General features: G+C 34.0%; 1 protein-coding gene across 3 annotated transcripts in view; it reads left to right on the plus strand.

The window, feature by feature from the left end:
* ADGRB3 (adhesion G protein-coupled receptor B3) overlaps positions 1 to 23,742 on the plus strand; it is a 788,922-nt gene that overhangs the window by 415,724 nt on the left and 349,456 nt on the right. For all 3 annotated transcript variants that reach the window (XM_066253172.1, XM_066253185.1, XM_066253176.1), the window contains 3 exons: positions 8,351 to 8,500; positions 9,778 to 9,853; positions 21,914 to 22,016. In XM_066253172.1, the coding sequence (XP_066109269.1) occupies positions 8,351 to 8,500; positions 9,778 to 9,853; positions 21,914 to 22,016 (329 nt within the window). The remainder of the gene's footprint in view (positions 1 to 8,350; positions 8,501 to 9,777; positions 9,854 to 21,913; positions 22,017 to 23,742) is intronic.

Here is a 23,742-nt window from a genome sequence, read left to right on the forward strand (position 1 = left end):
GTGACCCTAGAAGAGGCAGAGTGAGACCCCCACAGAGGCCACTCCAGTCTGGCAGAAAGACCTTTAGTGGGAAAAAGAAGCATGCCCAACTGTACAGAGGCTCCTAAGCTTTGAAATGGCCAAACAGAATCTAAAGCTGATGATTCACAAACACAATTTACAAGTTTTATTTTATTTTAATTTTGTTGCTGGAAAAAATATACAAAATGGTTAACTAATTTTAAGTTTCAATACATATAATATGCCATTAAAAACTAGGTTCAACAAAGTATCTTTGATATGCCATATAGTTATGTTATTGACTGCCTATCTAATTTGTCTACTTTTAAAAATGAGAGGGTTCTGATTTTCTCTTTAAATAAAATCTGTAGCCTGACCAGGCGGTGATGCAGTGGATAGAGCGTTGGACTGGGATGCCGAGGACCCAGGTTCGAGACCCCGAGGTTGCCAGCTTGAGCAAGGGCTCATCTGGTTTGAGCAAAAGCTCACCAGCTTGGACCGAAGGTCACTGGCTCGAGCAAGGAGTCACTCGGTCTGCTGAAGGTCCGCAGTCAAGGCACATATGAGAAAGCAATCATTGAACAACTAAGGTGTCGCAATGCTCAACAAAAAATTAATGATTGATGCTTCTCATCTCTCTGTTCCTCTCTGTCTGTTCCTGTCCATCCCTCTCTCTGATTCTCTCTGTGTCTCTATAAAAAAATTAATTAAAAAAATCTGTAAAGTACAGAAGAGAAGCAGCTTTTCTCATCTAAGTCTCTGCGTGCTGCTCCAGGAACATGGGGACCCTACACTGTGTGGTGGTGCTGCTGAAGATGGCGCTGAGGGGTGCTCTCAGAGCACCGGGGTCTTTGCAGATGCCGCTGCAAAATGACTTCATTTCCTGGGATGGGAGGGGTACATGCTGCACTCTAGTGAGCCAGATACTTCTCTATAGCCTTCCAGTTTCTAATTCCAGCCTTTGGAAAGTATACAGTAAATGGAGGAAGCAAACTGAATAGGAGAGCACTAAAAGTTCTCTGAATGTCTCCTACACACCAGTCTTTCTGATTTCTAAAAGGTGATTTTTTATAAACATGTGACAACATAAAGGTTGTGCTCAGCATTTATATATATAATTAAAATATATATTAATATATGTTTAAATATATATTAATCATATGTTTATATATATTGCATATGTATTCATATTTATTAATTAATTAATAATTATAGAATAATCTATATGATTATATATAATTATATGTATTTTTTAATCTCCCCTTTTGATAATTGCCATTATTTAATGGTACCTAGTTTTGATCTTCTGTTTGGCAAGTAAGATAGTTTTATTTCCTCTACTTGAATCAATATTCTTTTTTTATAGTCAGTACAAAAATATTACAGTAAGGCAAAGTAAATTTGCTGTTAACTTATTAGGTAAACTCAAACTGTACCACAAACTGCACAAATAATTCTGAGTAGACAAACTGAGGTTTGAATACCATGTTATTATTAACAGAGTCCACTGAATACCATGTTATTATTAACAGAGTCCACTTGGTCATTTGTAACATGGTGGTACAGGTAACAAAGAGGTTACTGACAATAGCATTATTTCTCCACACATAAGATGCTCCCATGAGAAGACAGACCTTAATTTTGGGGCCCAAAATTAAAAAAAAAAAAGTATTACATAAAGTTATTGAACTCTAGTTTTATTCATCATAAATTTCATATAACTCCTCATCACTCAAAACTCCCATCCATTAGTTTGTCCTTATCTGTATCTGATGACGAATCACTGCCTTCAACAATGAGCGCAAACACAAGTGTGAAAAAGTGGGAAATGCCAGTTAAAAATCTACAACCACTGTATAAGACGCACCCAGTTTTTAGACCCCAAGTTTTTCGAAAAAGGGTGAGTCTTATACATGGGGAAATACGGTATCTCCAAGTTTTGTCTTAAATAGTAATTAAGATACCATGTGTAAAGCACTTGGCCAAATGCTATGGTGAGAGCAGTGCCCAGCACAGAGGAGGCATTTAATAAATACTTACTAAATTATTGTACAATGAGTGTCAGCCACTCTTCCTTTCCCTCCCATGTGCCCTCAGTATTTTACAAGGCACTCAGCATTATTATATAAGTATAAAAACCATGGCTTTCTAAACTGCTAAATGCCAGCAGATTACACTACATGTGGACTCTGCTCAATCCCTATGTGCTTGCTATGAGTACACGAACCAGGTAGTAGGTGCTTGTCTTATTTCATCCTGCAACATCCTGAGCAAATAGATATTATTTCCATGTTATAGAAGGGGAAATTGAGGCACAGAGGGGTTATTTGGCCAGGGTCACACAACATATAAGATAAACATGGAATTTATCTTCTTAAATGAAACTTTTGAGAGTGTTAGGGAATGCTAGTCACAATTACACAAAACAGAGATCAACTGAGACTGCCCCCCAAACTAGAACATTGTAGCTATCCTAAAATACCTGGATTTAAATCCAGGGCCCAGGTCCAGAGCCTACACTTAAGTCAGTCTGGCCAGCTGCCATGCTCCTTTATTGGCCCATTTTGCTTCTTCCTGCTGTGTCCATCCACGTACTTTTGCTCCATAGAGTTTTCCCTTCATTTACCCATGATGCAACTGGTGTAAGAAGTAATTAACTCAAACTTGTTTGTGCATCATTCATATTGTAAGGCTGAATAAGACATTTCTATCTTCCAAGACCTCTTTAACCCTTTGAGTAGTGAGATTTTCATGCTCACTGACCCCTGGGAGTGAGGTTTTTTTCAAAAAATGAAATTAGTTCTAGTTCCAGTTTTATTAACTTAAAATTATGGTTTTTGATAACCAATTTATGGATACAAGAAGAACATACATTTCCCTTTTTAATGTTGCCTTACACATTTTTAAAATAAATCAATTCTACTCTGGATGGTCAGGAGGCACGAGGACATACATGAATGTTCGTACTACTCAAAGGGTTAAACGCAAAGGGTAAAAACCTCATGATTTTCCTCAGGAACATAGTGCGAAATATTACCCTGCATCCATGAACCAAAGAAAAAAGGGCCCAGTGGTTATAAAAAAAATAAAGAAAAGAAAGAGGAAAACAAAGAAAAAGGGGCTCATGTGCTTTTAGACCCATCTACAAAAATTTCCTATTCTTTCTGATGAGCAAAAATCTATGCTGAATGTACATCCTTTAAAAGCTTGGCCTGTAACAGACATGATGCTCTCAAAGGAATTTTGTGCTGCATGTCCAAGTTCAAAATAAAAGTATTAAAATTACAAAATGAAAATGCAGCTGGTTTTGCATCCAGGTTTATCAGTGACAAGTCATCTATTATTGTACAGAAATCAAATCTAGTGTTGTAATGAAAACACAATACAGTAAATTCAGAGTAATTCTTAGAGAATTCGAAAGATATAACAATCTGTTCAGAAACACTGTGTCCTTTGAGGTTTCTTCTAAGTACTTTAATCTTCTGTAAGAAAGGCATTTTCTGCTCAACGTCAATAATCATTAGAGAGCTGCAAATTAAAACCACAATGCAATATCACTTTACACCTAACAGAATGGCAATCATCAATAAATCCACAAACAAGTGTTGGCAAGGTTGCAGAGCAAAGGGAACCCTTGTGTACTGTTGATGGGATGCAGATTGGTGCAGACACTGGGAAACAGTATGAATTTTATAAAAAAAATTAAAAATGGAACTTTCTTTTGACTCAGCAATCCCACTTCTAGGAATACATCCAAAGAAACCTGAAACACCAATTCGAAAATATGTAGACATCCCTAAGTTCATTGCAGCATTATTTACTCTAGCCAAGATCTGGAAATAGTCCAAGTGCCCGTTGGTACATTTAAACAATGAAATAGTACTCTGTCTTAAAGGTAAAGAAATCTTATCTTTTGCAACAGCATGGATGTAGCTGAAGATTATTCCACTAAAGTGAAATAAACCAGTCAGAGAAAGACAAATACCATATGATCTCAATTACATGTGAATCCAATGAACAAAAGGATAACAAAATAGAAAAGAGGCATGGACACATAGAGCAGACCGGCATTCAGAGGAGGGATGTTTAGGGGCTGAATGAAAGAAGGTTTAGGGATTAAAGCAAAACAAACAAAAAAAAACACAAAAAAACTGTGTGTGTGTGGGGGGGGGGGTATGTATATGTATAAAACCCATAGACATAGACGACAGTGTGGTGACAGCCAGAGGGAAAGGAGGGTGGAGGAAGGTGAGGATGGGCAAAATGAGGTAGAAGGGAGATGGAAAGAGAATTTGTTTTGGGGCAATGGGCATAAGTCGCAGTGTACAGATGATGTTTTATTGAGTTGTACACTTGAAACCTATATGGATTTGCAAACCAAAGACACCCTAATAAATTCAATTAAAGAAAAGAAAGACATTCTCTCAATTTTTTGAGAACTCTATCATCTAAACTACCACAATGACTGGTTTTAATAAAGAAAATTATTACAGAACCAAAGTACATAGATTTGCACTTATGCTTTGCATGTAGGTCCGCTTGTCAACCCTGGACTTGATATAATTTACATTGCTTATTTTTAATTTGATCTCTTTATTATTCACTTAACATATGAGTTTCCCGGTTCTCTAAATGCTAAAAATGCTTCTAAACTTTTGCTTAAGGGTTTTGAACAATTAAACTTGGTGAAGAAGGGAAAGAATTAAGGTTTGGCTTGGTCCAAATGTCTGGTGCAGGGACTAAAAAAAGCAGGAAATAAAAGTAATCTTTAAATTATTTTTGCTCTGTGGAAATAGGTTTTCTGGTTAATTAGTTCAGGGTTATGAAGAACCCCAATGTCATCTTAGGAATCTTCCTAGATACGTTTAAGTTAAAGGTGTAGAATTTTAAACATTTATTATTTCATGGAGCAGGTACGAATAATTTGAAGGCTAGCATTTGAATCTGTAAAGTCATATCCCTTTTTATAATATATTTATTGAAATACCATCTTTAAAACTGCATTTCTACTAAAATAATGTTTATTTTTTATGTTCTCTTTATGCTCAAGACTATGCAATTCAAAGGACTTTTGCACAAATTAATAGTGATTGTAATTTATCTTTTTATTACTTTAATTTCGAATGTCTTCAAAAGTACAATCTAATCTATATAGCTATAACTTAACAGAGAGTGTACCTCTAATTGAAGAATGAATGCATTTTATAAAATGAGATAGATGTACATATAAATATATCATTTTTATATTTTTAAGACTATGGTATTAAACTAGCATTTATTCAGAATAAGGTGATATATAGTTGATAGAAAATGTTGCCTGACCTGTGGATAAAGCATTGACCTGGAACACTGAGGTCATCAGTTCGAAACCCTGGGCTTGCCTGGTCAAGGCACATACAGAAAGCAACCACTATGAGTTGATGCTTCCTGCTTTTTCCTCTTTTCTCTCTCTCCTCTCTCATCTCTCTAAAAATTAATAAGTAAAATAAAATATTTTCTTTATTTGTTATTTTCTTCTATTCAATATATATAGAAATAGAGGAATTATTATTAGACTTTAATGCCCAGCAATTTATCTTTTATTTTCCTTTATAGTAAGCACCAGTTGTATGACAGTTGAAAATCCTTCATTTTTCTTTGCCAGTTTTAAAGCAGAGAAGTGAAATAAATTTTCTTCAACACTAATACAACCAAAGTTAAAATGAAGAAATTTCAAAGTAGATGAACTTAGTTTTGCATATTGGATAGAGCTTACAGTAGGACCCTTAAGGAAGAATGTGCCATAATGTGATGAACTGTTCATCTATATATGCAGTGGAGGATTTGAACTTTAAGAACACTTGAACTGGATTATTTATGAACAACAAAGACATGGTTTGAAAATTTAAATCACCCCTGTTAGATTAGCTATTATCAACAAGACGGGTAATAGCAAGTGTTGGAGAGGCTGCGGAGAAAAAGGAACCCTCATACACTGTTGGTGGGAATGTAAAGTAGTACAACCATTATGGAGGAAAGTATGGTGGTTCCTCAAAAAACTGCAAATAGAACTACCTTATGACCCAGCAATCCCTCTACTGGGTATATACCCCAAAACCTCAGAATCATTGATACGTAAAGACACATGTAGCCCTATGTTCATTGCAGCACTGTTCACAGTGGCCAAGACATGGAAACAACCAAAAAGCCCTTCAATAGAAGACTGGATAAAGAAGATGTGGCACATATACACTATGGAATACTACTCAGCCATAAGAAATGATGACATCAGATCATTTACAGCAAAATGGTGGGATCTTGATAACATCATACGGAGTGAAATAAGTAAATCAGAAAAAAACAAGAACTACATGATTCCATACATTGGTGGAATATAAAAACGAGACTAAGAGACATGGACAAGAGTGTGGTGGTTACCAGGGGTGGGGGGAGGGAGGATGCAGGAGGGAGGGAGGGAGAGAGTTAGGGGGAGGGGGAGGGGCACAGAGAAAACTAGACAGAGGGTGACGGAGGACAATCTGACTCTGGGTGAGGGGTATGCAACATAATTTAATGACAAGATAACCTAGACATGTTTTCTTTGAATATATGTACCCTGAAATATTAATGTCATCCCATTAACATTAATAAAAATTTATTAAAAAAAAAAAAGAAATTATTTGGAGCTGTCATTCAAAAACAGCATTTAACATCCATAACTAATTTATGCAGCCTCTTTCCTTCATCATTCTGTTGCAAAAATCCCTTTTTAGGCTTATTGTATCAAATTATAAGCTAAATGAAACTCCATCGATGCTGATAATGGATGTGTAGAATAGCCTGAAAGTGCTTTATTAAAGTAGAATAATAGATAACTAATTTAATTTGGAACTTAGCCATGTGGCTCACTAATATATTTATATAAATACAACTAATATTATTAAATTATTAATTTTTATCCTCTCTTAATTTAAATTACAAGTTTCTTTAGAATGAAATCCTCTTATGAGACACTTAATAGCTTCCTTTTTTTAATTTAGAGAGGCAGACAGACAGATAGAAAGGAAGGGAGGTAAAGAGAAGCATCAGCTCATAGTTGTGGCATTTCAGTTGTTCACTGATTCCTTTCTCAATGTGCCTTGACCAGTGCTCCAGCTGAGCTGGTGACCCATTGCTCAAGCCAGTGATCATGGGCTCAAGCCAGTGACCATGGGGTCATGTCTATGATCCCACGCTCAAGCTGGTGACCCCACACTCAAGCCAGATGAGTCCACACTCAAGTGGGAAACCTTGGGGTTTTAAACCTGGGTCCTCAGCATCCCAGGTTGAGGCTCTATCCACTGAGCCACCGCCGGGTCAGGCCTGATGATTTCTTACTTTAACTTTCTATTGTGACAGCTTTTAGAAAGTCCCTATTTTTCTACTTAAATCTTTCATGGAGCACCTAAAACTTTAATGCAGAACAAGTATGGACTGCTTTAAAAGTTATAAACATTACATTACTTACTTGAAAATGCATATAATCAGTAAGTACTTAAATATTTATCATAGTTTCATTTTATGTAGGTTTATATGTATATTTGTATATATATAATAAATATATAACATTGAATATATAACAGCATATATCCAGGTATTACCAAACATATTCATTATTTTAAAATATATTAAAACATTTATTATAAGTAAAGAGAAATTTTTATTTATATATATATATATATATACATACATTTATTATTTTCCATTGTGGAGTTACATTTTAAGAATTGTTTGTTATTGTTGTATTTGTTCACTGTTTCTTCATATTATATTGGTTTAATGGTTACAATATTCATGTTGCTTCATTATTTGCATTCTAACAGTTCTGTCCCCAGAGCAATGTGGTTTTGCTTTTCATGTCTTCATGGTATCCCATCGGATCCATCAACAATTTGTTCTAAAGACAGTGTTCAGATATAAATACAAGACATTTATTCTAAAGATAAAATTCAGATTTAAAAGCAAATTTTAATCTATGAATCAAGGATGGTAATCAAAATACTTAACAAAAAGTACAGCATGAGCGTTCAACAATGGAAATGGAGGCCTCCCATGAATGAGTACGGTGGCTCCTGCTGGTGCTACTAGCGTATCACCCCACCATTGACCGTCGTTGGGTGATTGCTACTGAAAGCAACAGAAGCCTAGATTGATAAGTAAAATAATCAGCATTTCATGATATTGTCTAATAATAAAAAATAAGTCTGTTTTGTAACTCTGATAAATATAATTTTGACTTGAAATTTTATTTTGAATATACTACAAGGTTTAATGTGATCAATTTTGGTTACACTGGAAGATTTTAGTTGACATTATCATTACTTTTTAATAGTGGCTAGCATTCAGAAGCTCCCGGCAGCGTCTGTGCTGACAGACATCAACTTCCCGATGAAAGGACGGAAGGGAATGGTCGACTGGGCAAGGAACTCAGAAGACAGAGTCGTCATTCCAAAAACCATCTTCACTCCTGTGTCATCGAAAGGTAGATATGTGAGATAACTTGGATTCTGAACAACACATTTCTGATAAGATCATTTAACAAAAGTACAGAGTTGTATGCTTGAAACCTATATGATTATATTAACCATTATTACCACAATAATTTCAATAAAAGTTAAAAAAAATATTCTCAAACAGGATATGAAGTATAATATTCTCTAGAGCCTAAGAGAAAGGAATAAAAAAAAGGTAAATATTAAAAAGATAAAAAGTATAGCCTGACCAGGTGGTGGTACAGTGAATAGAGTGTTGGACTGGGAAGCGAAGGACCCAGGTTCAAGACCCCGAGGTCACCAGCTTGAGCACGGGCTCATCTGGTTTGAGCAAAGCTCACCAGCTTGGACCCAAGGTCACTGCTTGAGCAAGGGGTTACTCGGTCTGCTGAAGGCCCGCTGTCAAAGCACATATGAGAAAGCAATCAATGAACAACTAAGGTGTCGCAACAAAAAAGATAAAAAGTATAAAAAATAAAAGCCTACACATAAATCTCCATTATTAAACAATTTAGAAACAGTCTCCAAACTAAACTAAACTAATTTTGTACATATAGAAAACTTACCTTTGGTCTTTACATCTCTGAATTCATTAGAGCAGAGGATCTATTAAAATGGAAAAAAAAATCCAAGTGCAAATTAGAGATCTAACTGTGACATGATCGTGTTTCAGTATTGACAGTCCTATTCCAGGAAAAGTCTGCAGTCTAATGTTTTAACTTAGGTAACGAAATGTGCTGCATTTTCCATGCAGTGTCATTTTTATTTCTTCCTCCTCACATTGGCTTTGGTGTGAAGCTATTGTTTTAGTATATAAAAACAAATTTAAGAAAAAAATTAAGTTTTAAAACATCTTCATCATTCTCTAACATTAATGTCTATTTCCAACAGTGACAAGGTGACCTTAATGTTTACCTTGGAAATTTTGACTTCAGGACTTAGAGTTGCAAAAGAAAATTGTCTTTCTTTTCCTATATCTTTGGAAATTTAAACTCATTAGCTGCAACTAAAGCAGCTCCTTATTTTAACTTGAGGAAAGACTGTTACTTTCTGGCACAAAACCACTGACAACACATCTTTTAGAGCTTCAATTAGCGTGCGGAGCGTGGGGGCAACCTACCCACTCATGGTTAGGGAAGGCATCTCCTCTGCCCAGCTTTGCATCAGCCAGTCCCAGAATCCCCTTGTCATCAGTAGATTAAACTTTTGTAAGGCATAGTCTTTTTCTTGCTGTTTTGCTAATATGTTAAATTTTTATTTTTTCTAGAATTAGATGAATCATCGGTATTTGTTCTCGGAGCAGTCCTGTACAAAAACTTAGATCTAATTTTGCCCACTCTCAGGTAAGCTACAAAGTAATAAGCTGTTGTAATCTTTGTAAATTATTCCAAAAATGTGATTAAAGCTCATTCTATGAACATAGTCAAGCAAGCTTTGTTAATACAAGGGGCTTTTACCTAAAAGAAATAGAAAATACAGATTTAATGAACAGCTTATTAGCATATTATGCATTTCAATACAACTAGAAAAGATGATTTTGGTCTGTGATTATGGCCCTACAATTATTTTGTAACTAATAAGTGATTTACCTTAAAACTGAGGGGGGAAAAGGGGGGGGAAGCCTTAAGTCTCTATAACAGAATGGGTTGTTTTAAAATTAATGTCTTCTCTATTTGTACTTAATGGTACTGTTCATCAACATTACATGAAATTAAAGGAGTGTCGTGATGACTGAGAACACATGTCTTTTTCCCCCTCATAGCACAAGATTTGAATTTATTTCTAAATAAATGCTCTTACAGTTCCATTAAGAAAAAATGCTGCTGTTCCATTAAAGGACTATTTTTGGAAGAAATCTATTAATGTCTTTCCTCCCAGTCATTCAAATAAACAATTACAAATAGTAATTCTAGAAACATTCACTTATTTGCTATACTGTCTTAACTACTTTACCTGATCTTACAGAAAACATCATTTACATCTATTTGGATGGTAATGTTATCACTAAGAATGACCCATTTCCTCCATCACATCTCATTGTGAAGGACTGAGACAAAGTTATATTACAGTTAAACACAGTCACATTTGCAGTGAGCTCTTACTTACTTCCTCATGAATAAAGTATCACATTTTTAAGGAGGAGAGAATGTGAATGATGTGTACAGTTATACCAGGGGCATGACAAATAGTCTAATAAATAAAAGCAATTAGAGTTCAGTCCAGCAGAAAAAGGCCTCCAAGGAAGCAACTAAGTTTTTGCAGCTGCATAACTAGTCACAATTCTTTGGAGAAAAATCTATGTACAGCAAATTATTAATATAGTTGGTGAGTCATCAAGAGTCCACTCGAGAGAGTACAGGTTCTCCTTCCTGCACAGAGAGAGCTATGAGACATCGAGCCTTCTTTAACTCCCTTCTCTGGGTGGAATTAGGGATTTCCAAATTTGAATAGGTTTGTTTTTGGTTTTGTTCTACTCATAACAAATTTTCAAAACTAATAAGTTCACTGTCAACTTTTCTACTGATTTTATTAAAACACATCGGTATGTACAGCGACTCACAGATGGAAATTGATTTATACTGACACAGCCTCTATCTTTGTGTTTGATGTTCACCTGAGGAGAAATGAGCTGAAGTTAAAAGTACGCAGATACTCAGGCACTTATTTCAACAGGGAGTTCATTTATGTGAAGCTCATCTTTCAATAATTCTAGACTAGAAACTGCTTAAAATGAGATGACTGGGCTTAAAATTTCAATTTAACATTACAAAAAGTTTATAAACTTGTCCTGTCACTGAGCAATGGTCTACCTTCAGCTCAACTTTAAAAATAGAAGCACTTTATATGCCATTTAGTCCCTCTCTTTTTTTTTTTTTTTTTTTTTTTTTACTGCTGAGGGGTATAGTGAATGCAAATAAAATATTCAACATAAAATGCTTTAGATTGTGCATTCATTTCTCTACTTGCCTAACCAAAGTTGCATTATGGTTAAGCTTGTTTTGTATAATACCATAGAGCTCAATCACCTACACAGTAAAATCAGGTTATTCCAAATGTCATACATTTATAGGGTGAAGGAAATTGGAAGTTTAATTAGGGATATTAGCCTTTTGTAAAAAAGGAAAATAAACCTCATTTATTTAGTGTTTCAACATTTTAAAAACCATGGCAGAGGCAGTGGTCATTTGTAGCTTATAAGTAGATTAATGGAAGCAGTATGGGTGATTTCAAGGATGAAACAGGAAGTAATTTGGAGCCTTGACTCCCCTGTATTACCTGTGACAAAAAGATATTCAGAGAGCATTTAGTAAGTCATAGACATTTTAAAAATAAATTGTGGAGGTGAACTCAAAAGTTCTTCACAACTTCAAAATTTCCCTGTCTTTATTACAGTAAAATTAGGAACTTTCTGGAGTTCTGACATAGTCTTTAGCTTTAAGTCCTTACTAGCCTTTGAATAAGACTTATAAATATGTATACCTACTCATACTTTCTATGTACTAAGTAATTAGGTAAGTAACTATGGGAAAACAGCATTCAAGTTTAGATTCATTGGCCAGAAATAATGACAATAGAGTACTTTAGATGAAGTGTTTAGGTTCTATTTGAAAGACATAATATTAACATTTACTATTCCTTTTTATTTTTTTTTATACAGTAGAATAATGTAACAGAGTAGTTTAGGCTCGTTATTTTTTCTTTTTGAAAAGAAATTGTTACAGAAAGTTTAGTGAATAATCATGTCAAATAAAATCTCCGAAATAAGAATAAACCTTTTAAAGTACAAAGGTGATGGTTTTGTTTTATAGTCGCTCAACAAATATGTAGTTACTAAGCAGCAACCCTGCTAACCTTACTATCTGGGTTTTTTTGTTGTTGTTTTTTGGGTTTTTTTTTTTTTCTATTTTTCCGAAGCTGGAAACGGGGAGAGACAGTCAGACAGACTCCCGCATGCGCCCAACCGGGATCCACCCGGCACGCCCACCAGGGGCTATGCTCTGCCCACCAGGGGGCGATGCTCTGTCCATGGTGGGGGTCGCTATGTCGCGACCAGAGCCACTTCAGCGCCTGGGGCAGAGGCCAAGGAGCTATCCCCAGCGCCTGGGCCATCTTTGCTCCAATGGAGCCTCTGCTGCGGGAGGGGAAGAGAGAGACAGAGAGGAAGGAGAGGGGGAGGGGTGGAGAAGCAGATGGGCGCTTCTCCTGTGTGCCCTGGCCACTATCTTAATTCTTTTAAATCTCCTGTAAGGTCAACACTTCTTTAACTTAATAGATAATAAAGGTCCAAAGAAATGTTTACTAGGATAGTTGTCTTATATGATAGCATATCCTATCTGTGACATTTTAAAAATATATGGTACATAGAAATTCGGTATTTAAACTATAAAAATATACTATATATTAAGAACAGGGGAATAAAATAGATATATCTTGTCATTTATTGTATAAATTTGACTGAGTTGTACTCAATAGTAAAGGAAATAGCTTCTCATTTAAATAAAGAGGTACACATTTGCTCTACAGGTTTACTTATTTACCAAATTTTCATGACACATTTTCCTCACTGATCATTTTACTGATTTTCTGTTGAAATATTTGCAGCCAAATTTCCCATACCCAGAATAATGTTAGAATTGCTGTTAAGTTTCCAGAGATTTTGTATTTTGATATGATCATTTTCAAAACAATACTTTGCATAATTTTCCTTGTGGGGACTTGGAAGAAGAACTTCATGTACTGTTTTGAATAGATATAAATTAGAAATTTGTCTTCATACAAAGTCAGAAGTAACTGCATGTTGACTCTTTTATTTAAATACTTCTTTTCTTTTTTTTTGCCCTAAGATGCATTTAACTATTCTTCCAGCTGCAGTTTTTACTTTACTGTTTGATTATCTTCTTTTTTATAATTAAGCTTATTCAAATTGTCCCTTCCATTGAAGGAAATGTGCTCTACTTGAGTCCAAACTAAATACACTATTCTCAGCCTCCCACTTTTATTCCTCAGAATAATTCCTTGCAGTTAACAGTATAGAACCAGTGGACATTAATGCTGCAAGGCCCTTTAAAGGTTAGGATCCTCCAGACTCTAATTTGACAAATGAGAGAACTGAGCTGCTATTGCTTCAGGGATCTGCCTGAGATTATATTTATCGTAGGTGACTGAGTTCTAGTCCAACTTGAGGCTTATGTCTGCCAAAACCAAGACTCTCTCACAATCTTGCTGCCTCTGAGAGTCTAATATCCTTTTATTTAAGCAGTATAACCATGTTCCTCTATATCAGTGTGAACGCACGTGTATCATCTGCAGAAAATCTTCTAAGGCCCCGAAGAGGTGGCCATGTGCGGGCCGGCTCAGGGAGCCTTAGGCTCAACTTGGTGACCCTAACTCAAGCTATTGGTACTAAGGTCAGAGACTGTCACTCTTCTCACCGTCTCATGACTACTTTTGGGCCTGACAGATAAAGGTTGGCCAGCCTAGCTCAGAGGGGTTCCTAGGGGGAACAACACACAGGCTCCACGCATGTCAAGGAACTGACTACCAACTAGGCAGAACCTGGAGAGCTCTCCAAGTGCTGGAGAGGATTTTTATCTGTAATAACATTTGAGTAGGATAATTTGGCAATATTAAGACACTTTAAAAATGCATCTTCATTGATACAGAAATGCCACTTCTAGAAATTAATCTTATGAAAGTTATCTCTAAGGAAAAAAAAAGTGTAGCCAAGCATAGACTTACATGAAAGAATTCAAGAAATAGTTGTAAACAATCTACTTTCTGATTCATTTAATAAAGTCAGGTTTTTGTTTTATAGGAAAATCACAATATCTTTGAGTATGAGAGCAATGTGTACTTTTCCTGGTAGAACTTAGAGAATTTGTAGTCCTGCTGAAAACAGAAAAAAAAGCACTTTAATATAGCTATTAACAGTCAAGATATTGTGAAGCATTTAATTAAAATTATATGCAAATTTCACTATTAAAATGCCGGAAAAAATACAACTGAACAAGAAACAACATTCTTATAAGCTAGTGGTTGTTTGAAAGTTATCTTTTAAAAGGGAATACAATTCAACAAAAAAAATAACAAATTTGCTATCAAGGGCGCCAACCTAATTAAAATAAATCATGCTGAATTTTTTTTTTTCATATTTAGGAAACAGAACTCATTTGAACTTCCAGTACTATAGGAATTAGAAGGAATTGGGAAAGCAATTGAAGTAAATGATATTGACAATTATTAAAAAAAATAGAAACATGATCACTTTTATATCAATACATCTTGAAGGCAATCAGTCTGAAGTAGTCAATTCTCACAAGAGCACTTGCTCTTCAGTTTTAGGATCTAAACTTTAACCTTACTTCTTCATTCTGAGTTTGCAATAAAATATTGTACTTTTCTGATGTTTTGTATCTTTTTATAATGTCCTATCATGAAGAAATTAAAACCGTTCATGGGGATAATAGTTGCGCATGACTAATAGTTTAAAATATTATAAGATCACATAAGATATTATTTTAAAAATCTGAATTTAATTTGGTCATACCTTTTAAAAGTGAATTTAAATCCCTGATTATTTAGCCTTTTTGTGGTTCTAAGTGTTAATATCTCGCGACTAACCTACCTTGAAATTCTGTTTAGTTTTCAAGGCTGTTTACCCAACCCTACATTTTAGCAGCCATCAGCTGATTTCAGTGTTAAAGACAAATGTATTTAACTTAATAATTCTATGAAGTCCCCAGTTTCTAGAATATATATGAAATTATCTATTTTATTTTTATTAAAATTTCTGGGGAGGGGAACTTGTTTAAAAAAATTAGAAAAACTCAATTTAGCACTTACATAAACTATATTCTAAAAATGTAAAGAAGCTACAATAATTTTAATAATTTTTTAAACAATTAACATCTTTTTTACTACACCTTATCTGAATCTACATTATTTGAATAATTAGTTCTATAATCCCCTCCACTGATATATCTTCTATAATGCTGCCTTGAATTTCTTTAATGTGGTAAAAAGCACATAACATGAAATTTACCCTCTTACCTATTTTTAAATGTGCAGAATAGTAGTGTTCACTGTATGTATCTTATCGTGTGACAGATCTCTAAAACTTTTTCATTTTGTAAAACTGAAATTCTGTCCTCTTTGAATAATAACTTACTTTATCCCACCTCCCCCAACCCATGAAAACCACCATTCAACTTTTTGTTTGTAAAAAATGGATCACTTTGGATACCTCATATTATGAGGAGTCATGCAGTGTTTGCCTTTTTCTGTCAGCTTATTTCACTTAGCATAATGTTCTCAAAGCTCATCCATATTGTAGCATAATCTGTATTATCACATTTTTTTTATCCATTCATATTTGTCAGTTGACATTTAGGATGTGTCCTCTTAGCTATCGTGAATAGTGCTGCAGTGAACATGGGTGTGCAAATCTTTTTGAAATCCTGTTTTAGGCCCTGGCTGGTTGGCTCAGTGGTAGAGCATCAGCCAGTGTGTGGAGGTGCTGGGTTTGATTCCCAGACAGGGCACCCAGAAGCACCCATCAGCTTCTCCACCCCTACCCTTCTGGCTTCTCTCTTTCTCTCCCTCTCCCACAGCCATGGCTCGATTAGATTGTATTGAACTGTAGATCACTTTGGGTAATACAGACATTTTAACAATGGTAAGTCTTTCAATTCATGAACATGGGATCTTGCCATTTATTTGTGTTTTATTTTTTTAACAGTATATTTTGGTGTTCAGTGTACATGTCCTTCTTTGGTTAAGTTCACTGCTAAGTATTTTATTGTGTCTGATGCTATTATAAATGGAATTTAAATTCTTTTTTTGTTGTATTACTCATTGTGTGTGTATGGAGTTGCAACTGATTTTTGTGTGTGGATATTATGTACTATATAGTTTTGCCAAATTTGTTACTTCTGACATGTTTTTGTGGAATTCTTAGGTTTTTCTACATGTAAGATTATTCCATCTATAATCATAGATAATTTTCTTCTTCCTTTTCAATTTGTTTGCTCTTTTTTTCTCTTTCTTGCCTAATTGCTTTGGTTAGGAATTCTAGTGCTATATTGAATATAAGTAGCAATTGATGGCCTTCTTGCCTTGTTCCTGATCTTGCAATGAACACTTTCAGTTTTTCACCATTAAGTGTGATGATAGCTATGGAATTTTCATATATACTCTTTTCTATGTTCAGATACATTCTTTCTATACTTAGTTTATTGAGTTGTTTTTTTTATCAAAGAATGTTGAATTTTAAAACACTTTTTCCACATCAGCTGAGGTAAACATTTGGTTTTTGTCCTTTATTCTGTTAATGTAGTGTATTTCATTGACTGATATTCATATGTTGAACCATGATTGCTTCTCCTAGATACACCATTTAATCATGGTGTATGATATTTTTAATGTGTTTAGAATTTTTGCATGGTATCCATCAGAGATATAGGCCACTTGTTTTAGTTACTTGTGATATCTGTCTGATTTTGGTATCCAGGTAATGCTGGCCTCATAAAATGAGTTTTAAATTATTTCCTCTACTTGGATGTTTTGGAAGAGTTTGAGAAAAAAAAGTTTTCATAGATTTGATAGAATTCTTCTTTGAATCTATTGGTTTGGGGTTTTTATCTTGTTGTTGGGTGTTTTTTGTTTTGTTTTTTGTTTTTGTTTTATTACTAATTCAGTCTTACTGTTTATAGGTCTATTTAGATTTTGTTTATTTCTTCATAAATCAGCCTTGGTATATTTTATGTTTATAAGAATTATCTATCTCTTTTAAGTTATTTAGTTTGTTGCCAGACAGTTGTTCATAGTAGTCTCTTATAATCCTATTTATTTCAATGGCATCAGTTGTCTGATGTCTCCTCTTCATTTCTGATTTTTGTTAGTCTAGCTAACATACTGTCAGATTTTTTGGTTTTCCTTAAAGCAACAACTCTAAGTTTGGTTGTTGTTTTATATTGCTTTCCTAGTCTCTATTTCACTGATCTGTGTGCTATTATTTATTTTCTTCTTTCTGTTAACTTTGGGTTTAGTTCATTTGTTTTTTACTTCCTTGAAGTGTAAATTAGATTGATGATTTGAGCTCCTTTTTTTCTTTTTAAATAGTGGCATTTAGTCTTATGTATTTTAGACTTTATACTGTTATTGCTGTATTCCTTACATTTTGGTATGTTGTATTTTTATTTTCTTTTTATTTTATTGATCTTATCCTGAAAGGAAGGGAGATAGAGAGAGACAGGAACATAGATCCATTCCTGTATGTGCCCTGACCGGAGATCGAACCGGCAACCCCTGAGCGTTGGGCCAATGCTCTAACTAACAGAGCTATCCAGCCAGGGCTGTTGTGTTTTTATTTTCATTTGTCTAATGATATTTTAAAATTTCCTTTGTGATCTGTTCTTGATTAATTATTCAGGAGTATATTGTTTAGTTGTTTAGTTTCCACATATTTGTAAATTTTACAATTTTATTTTGAGTACTAGTTCCAATCCACCGTGGTGAGAAAAGAAATTTGATATGATTTTAATCATCTCAAATTTTCAAATTTGTTAAGACCTTTTTTTGGCCTCCCCTGTGACCAATCCTGGAGAATGCTCTATATGCGTTTCAGAAAAATGTATACACTGCTGTAGCCTATAGTGTGGTTTAGGTTATCTGTTTCCTTATTCCACTATCTGGTTAATCTGACCATTATTAAAGTAGGATAATGTATTGAAATATTCTATTTTTCTTGTGTTATTGTCTTTATCTCTTAAATTCTCTCAGTGTTTACTTCATATGTCTGGGTATTCTGATGTTAGTTAATACATGTTTATAATTGTTATATCTTCCTTGAGAATTGACCGTTTTATTATTTTATTATGTTCTTATTTGTTCCTTATTACAGTTTTTGACTTAATGTCTATATTTTATGCTACATATATGGCCATCCTTGCTCTTTTGGTTACCATTTGCATGGGCTATTGTTTTTCGTTTTTCACTTTCAGCCTATGTATGTCCTTTTACCTAAGTGACTCCCTTCTATTTATATCAAGATGAGGCTCTACCCAACTGAGATACCTAGCAAGGGCCTCAGTTACTTTATTTTTGAGGCCAAAACACAATGAAATGACTAAGATATTTGATCTTGTATTCCAGAGGTGGGATACAGCAGTAAAGGGGGGGGCAAATGTACGGTGACAGAAAGTGGTTTGATTTTATGTGATGAGCACACAACACAATGAATAGTTCATGTGGCATAATATTGGCTTTCCAATTTTCCCAGAACCATTTATTGAAGAGGCTTTCCTTTATCCATTGTGTGTTTTTAGCTCCTTTGCCAATTATTTGTCTATATATATATGTGGTTTTATTTCTAGGCTCTTGATTCTGTTTCTTTGGTCTGTATGTCTGTGTTTCTGCCAACACCACGCTATTTTGATTATTGTGGCTCTACAGTATAATTTGAAGTTAGATAATGTAATATCTCTAGCTCCATTCTTTTTTCTCAGCATTGCTTTTCTGCTCAGGTTCTTTTATGACTCCATATAAATCTGGTGATTTTTTGTTCTACTTCTTTAAAAACTGACATTGGAATTTCAATGTGGATTACAATAAGTTTGTGTATTGCTTTAGGTAATATGGCCATTTTAACTATGTTGATTCTTCCAGTTGTGAACATGGACTATTTTTCCATTTCATTGTGTCTTTTTCAAATTCATGTAATAATTCTTTGTAGTTTTCAGTCAATAGGTCCTTCACATCCTTTGTTAAGTTTATTCCTAGGTGTTTTATTTTTTTGTTGCAATGGTAAAAGAATTATATTTTTTCAATTTATTTTGTGAAGTTTCATTGTTGTCATATAAGAAAACAGTAGACTGTTGTAAATTGATTGCATTTTTAATCACTTTTTTACTTTCTTTGAGACAGATTTCATAGGTACCCTAAGTACCTTAAGCAGTTTGAAAAATTGTGAAGAATAACTTAGTTCTCCTTTGAGTGAATAACTCTATCCATTCTTAAATGACAAATGTCCATAACATTTGTCAAGGACAAGAAAGACCTTTATTACTCTAGTCATGAAATCCATTTGGCTGTAAGACCTGCTTTCCTAGCAGTGCATACAAATGGACACCCTGCCAGGAGCATTAGTAGATCACAAAGCCTGACATAAGGAGCCAGCTATTCACTTGTGCTAATTAGACTAAACTGATGGAATACATTAAAGCTAATTTTGTCCACTGTACACTTTTTTTTGAAGGGAGCCATTGCACAATGTAAATTTGCTTATTTGTCCTTTATTAAACATTTTAATACCATGATATTGTTATTACATTTAAAATCAACTTGATCAAAGGTTTGATATTTTTAATGTGTTTATTTAATAAGACATTCAAATATGTGTTAGCACTAAAATGTGCCAAGAATCATGCAAATGAGGCTATATAAATGCTAGATACAAATATTGCCCTCATTGAACTTGTAATCTTGTGGAAGGGGCATACATAGCATTAATGGATACTATGCCAGAAATAGGTACATGTTCATAGCACAAGGTGAAGGGGTGCTCACATATATATGATAAGAATATCCATCTGTATAAATATATTGAGATGCATCCTTTTCCAATTGTATTCTAAATAAGCTTACACACACAAACACACACACACAATTAGAACTGTAAGATGGACTCAGTCCTCTAGAGATCTTTTCAATCAGGCCAAGTGAGTAGCTGATGAACCTGACATAGGGTGACATTCTCTACAGAAGGCTGCTTTTCTTAGTTACTTATCTTTACCTTGCTTCCCAAAGCCCAGTTTCCCATGGTCAAAATCTCTATAAGTCTATACAAACAAAGAGACCTTCATTACTATCTTCACAAATTTATAAATTTCTGTTTTTCTGGTAATTTATCAACTTATGTGACTTTTAAAATAATACAAAATATCTTTATACTATGATATCCTTCTCAATGAATCTTACCTTTGACCCATTAAGTATTAAATGAAATACTAGAACCATGGGAGTGGAAGGGGGTCAAATGCAGAGGCTCAAGGAAACTATTGGGGGTGAAAGGGCAGTTGTCTATCTTAAATTGATGATGCCTACAAGATAATATACAATTACCAAAAGCATTATGCTGCTACTTAAAATTGATGAGTTTTATTATCTCTAAACAATGCTTTAAACAACAAAAAGAGAGAAAAAATTAATATGACTTTGTCTTTCAAAACTATTATGAATTTCCCAGAATAGTATATGCTCTATGGATGTGTAGACAGTTTATTTCAAATCAGAAAGGAGGAATGAAAAAATATATATTTCCTCAAAAAGAAATACATTTCTTAATAAAGCTTAAGTACCATAAAATTGTAAATCTCTAGGTAATAATTGATATGTAGAATTTAAAAAATATAGTGTGAAAATCTATATGTGTAAGAAAGAGTTGGTTAAGTTTTAAATGTTTTTATGTATAATTTCTGTAGCTTGTAAATATTTAAAACTTCTTTGTGAGTGAACTATACTTGATCAGATATTTTGAAAGGTAACTATGTTCCTTACACTGAGCATACTGAGATAAAGAGGTGGCCTGTAAATCTTTATTGCTGAAATGAATGGTGGTCAATAATTATCAACAGCATTTATTTATATTTATACTCTACTTGCTTTTATGCTGTACCACACTCTAATCAATCAACTTAATGAATTTTGAGATAGTCTTAAATGCCAAGACAGCACTTTACAAGAAGAATATTTGGTTTCCTGGACAAATAAACTGTGTGGTCCACCTTGAGATCAATTGATTATATTCATTTAAAGATTTTCTAAAAGTTTAAATTCACAGTTCATCCCTCTCGCAGGTGAATCAGATGTAAGTAATCGAAAGCTTGTCAGTGTTATTGCTTTTTCATCTTTCCTGCATCTAAAGTAGTAGCAGTCAGGCCTGACCTGTGGTGGCGCAGTGGATAAAGCATTGACCTGGAAATGCTAAGGTTGCTGGTTCAAAACCCTGGGCTTGCCTGGTCAAGGCACATATGGGAGTTGATGCTTCCAGCTCCTCCCCCATCTCTCTCTCCTCTCTCTGTCTCTCTCTCCCTCTCTCTCTACTCTCTAAAATGAATAAAAAATAAGTAAAAAAATTACAACCTTACCCGTTAAAGTAGTAGCAGTCAGCAATAGCTCCCCCTTCCCAAAATGTTCTAGTTCAAACAATCGTAGGAATTGTTTATAACAAAAAATTAACTGTTCTTTCCATGAATTACACTTTAGTATCATGTTTTTTAAATCTGTTTGTTCTACTTTTTTGCTAATGATACATTTATTTAACATGCTATTTCAACATGTATTGAGCAGTAAAAATTCATATTAGTCATTAATTGTTTTTCCTCTTTATTATTACTCTGTTTCAGAAATTATACTGTCATTAATTCCAAAATCATCGTGGTTACTATAAGGCCTGAACCCAAAACGACTGATTCGTTTCTGGAGATAGAACTAGCTCATTTGTCTAATGTAAGTATTATTTGCTTGTTTGTAGAATATTTTTTTTAAACAAGATTAATAGTCATACTTTTCTCTGGTAAGACCATAACATATTTTCTAGGCTTTTTAGAGTTATAAATTTGTTACGAAAATGTGTATTTATAGAATAAAATGCCCTACTTTATGCTTGTGTTCATGATAAAATTCTCTTTAGTTTATGCAAGATAATAGTAAATTGTTTATCAGTGTACACATCTTTATTGGGCTCTGAGATAGGCAATAGGGAGGTCAAGGTGAATTAGTACCTGTCTCACCATGAGGTACAGAGGACTGCCATGTAAATACATAGATTTAATATGCATGCAACAATTAAAGTTATAAACATAAGACAGGGAGAGTGATTAACTCCAATGTATTCCAGGGTAGAAGAGATGGGCAACATTTAGAAATGCTAAGTCAAGGATTTAGAAAGGGCTTCTTATAGCTACCTTGGTGTTCCAAATCTAAATCTTCCATTCCAGAATGACAATCCATTTAACTGCATTTTGTTCAGTCCTTATGTAGACATATCTACATATCCTTTATATATTCACTTGGAATAATTAAATTATTGATGAGTAGGGGCAACAAAGGTGGCTCTTATTAAGAATTTCCTAATTATACTTTTATACTTTCTCTATTAACATAAGTCAGTCTCATGGGTTGCATATCCATAGTTTTCTGTTGTTGTTCCTTGCAAAATTTCTATGAAATTGACTTACACACAAGTAACCGAAGAACAAAGTTATTCTCATTTTCCCAAATTGATATACTTAGTGAATGGCATAATAAAATTTTTAATATCATTCTCTGTTTTACAAAACCTATGCCTTTTTTGCTATTTTGTAATGTCTGATTTTCCCTGAGGGAAAAAAAATCAGCCTTGATTTTATAAAAAATTACAATGATCTTCCTTGTCATTGTAAACCACTTTTTACTAAGATGCTTCAAGCTTCTTAGATTGTTTAATGAAAATCTCAAATCTCTCAGCAAAAACTTTTAGACATCATAATTAAAATTTAAACTATTAACTCTTTTTCTATTTCTGCCATACTGATTGCATCTAACTTTGAGAATGTGTTTTATTTCTATAAGACCAACTTCCTCAATTTTTAGAATAGCCATAACCTCATCACTACTTTGAAAACTGAGAAATGATTTTAATAATGCTTTTAAGTATGTTTAAAATTTATTATAAAAATATTTATTTTCTTATTTGTTTGTTTTTATTGTTTGTCATGGTAATGTCTCTCTAGTTATACATACTGGTTAAAAATATTAAGAGATATGAATTTCCTGAATTGCTTACTGAAAAAGCAAGTGTCCGAATGCATGCCGTGTTTCTTAAGGAAAAATCACCCTGTAAGTCAGGGGTCGGGAACCTATGGCTCGCAAGCCAGATGTGGCTCTTTTGATGGTTGTATCTGGTTCACAGACAAATCTTTAATAAAAAAATAATAATATTAAAAATATAAAACATTCTCATGTGTTACAATTCATTCATTTTCTACCGCTCATGTTCATGGTTGCAGGTGGCTGGAGCCAATCACAGCTGTCCTCCAGGACACCCCAAAATTTTTATTGGATAATGCATAATGTACATGGGTTATTGTATGGCTGTCACAGATTACATTTTAAAGTATGTGGCATTCATGGCTCTCTCAGCCAAAAATGTTCCCAACCCCTGCTGTAAGTGAACATTTATAAAGCTTTCCTA

The sequence above is a fragment of the Saccopteryx bilineata genome, chromosome 1, assembly GCF_036850765.1.
Source record: "Saccopteryx bilineata isolate mSacBil1 chromosome 1, mSacBil1_pri_phased_curated, whole genome shotgun sequence".
NCBI classification, from domain to species: domain Eukaryota; kingdom Metazoa; phylum Chordata; class Mammalia; order Chiroptera; family Emballonuridae; genus Saccopteryx; species Saccopteryx bilineata.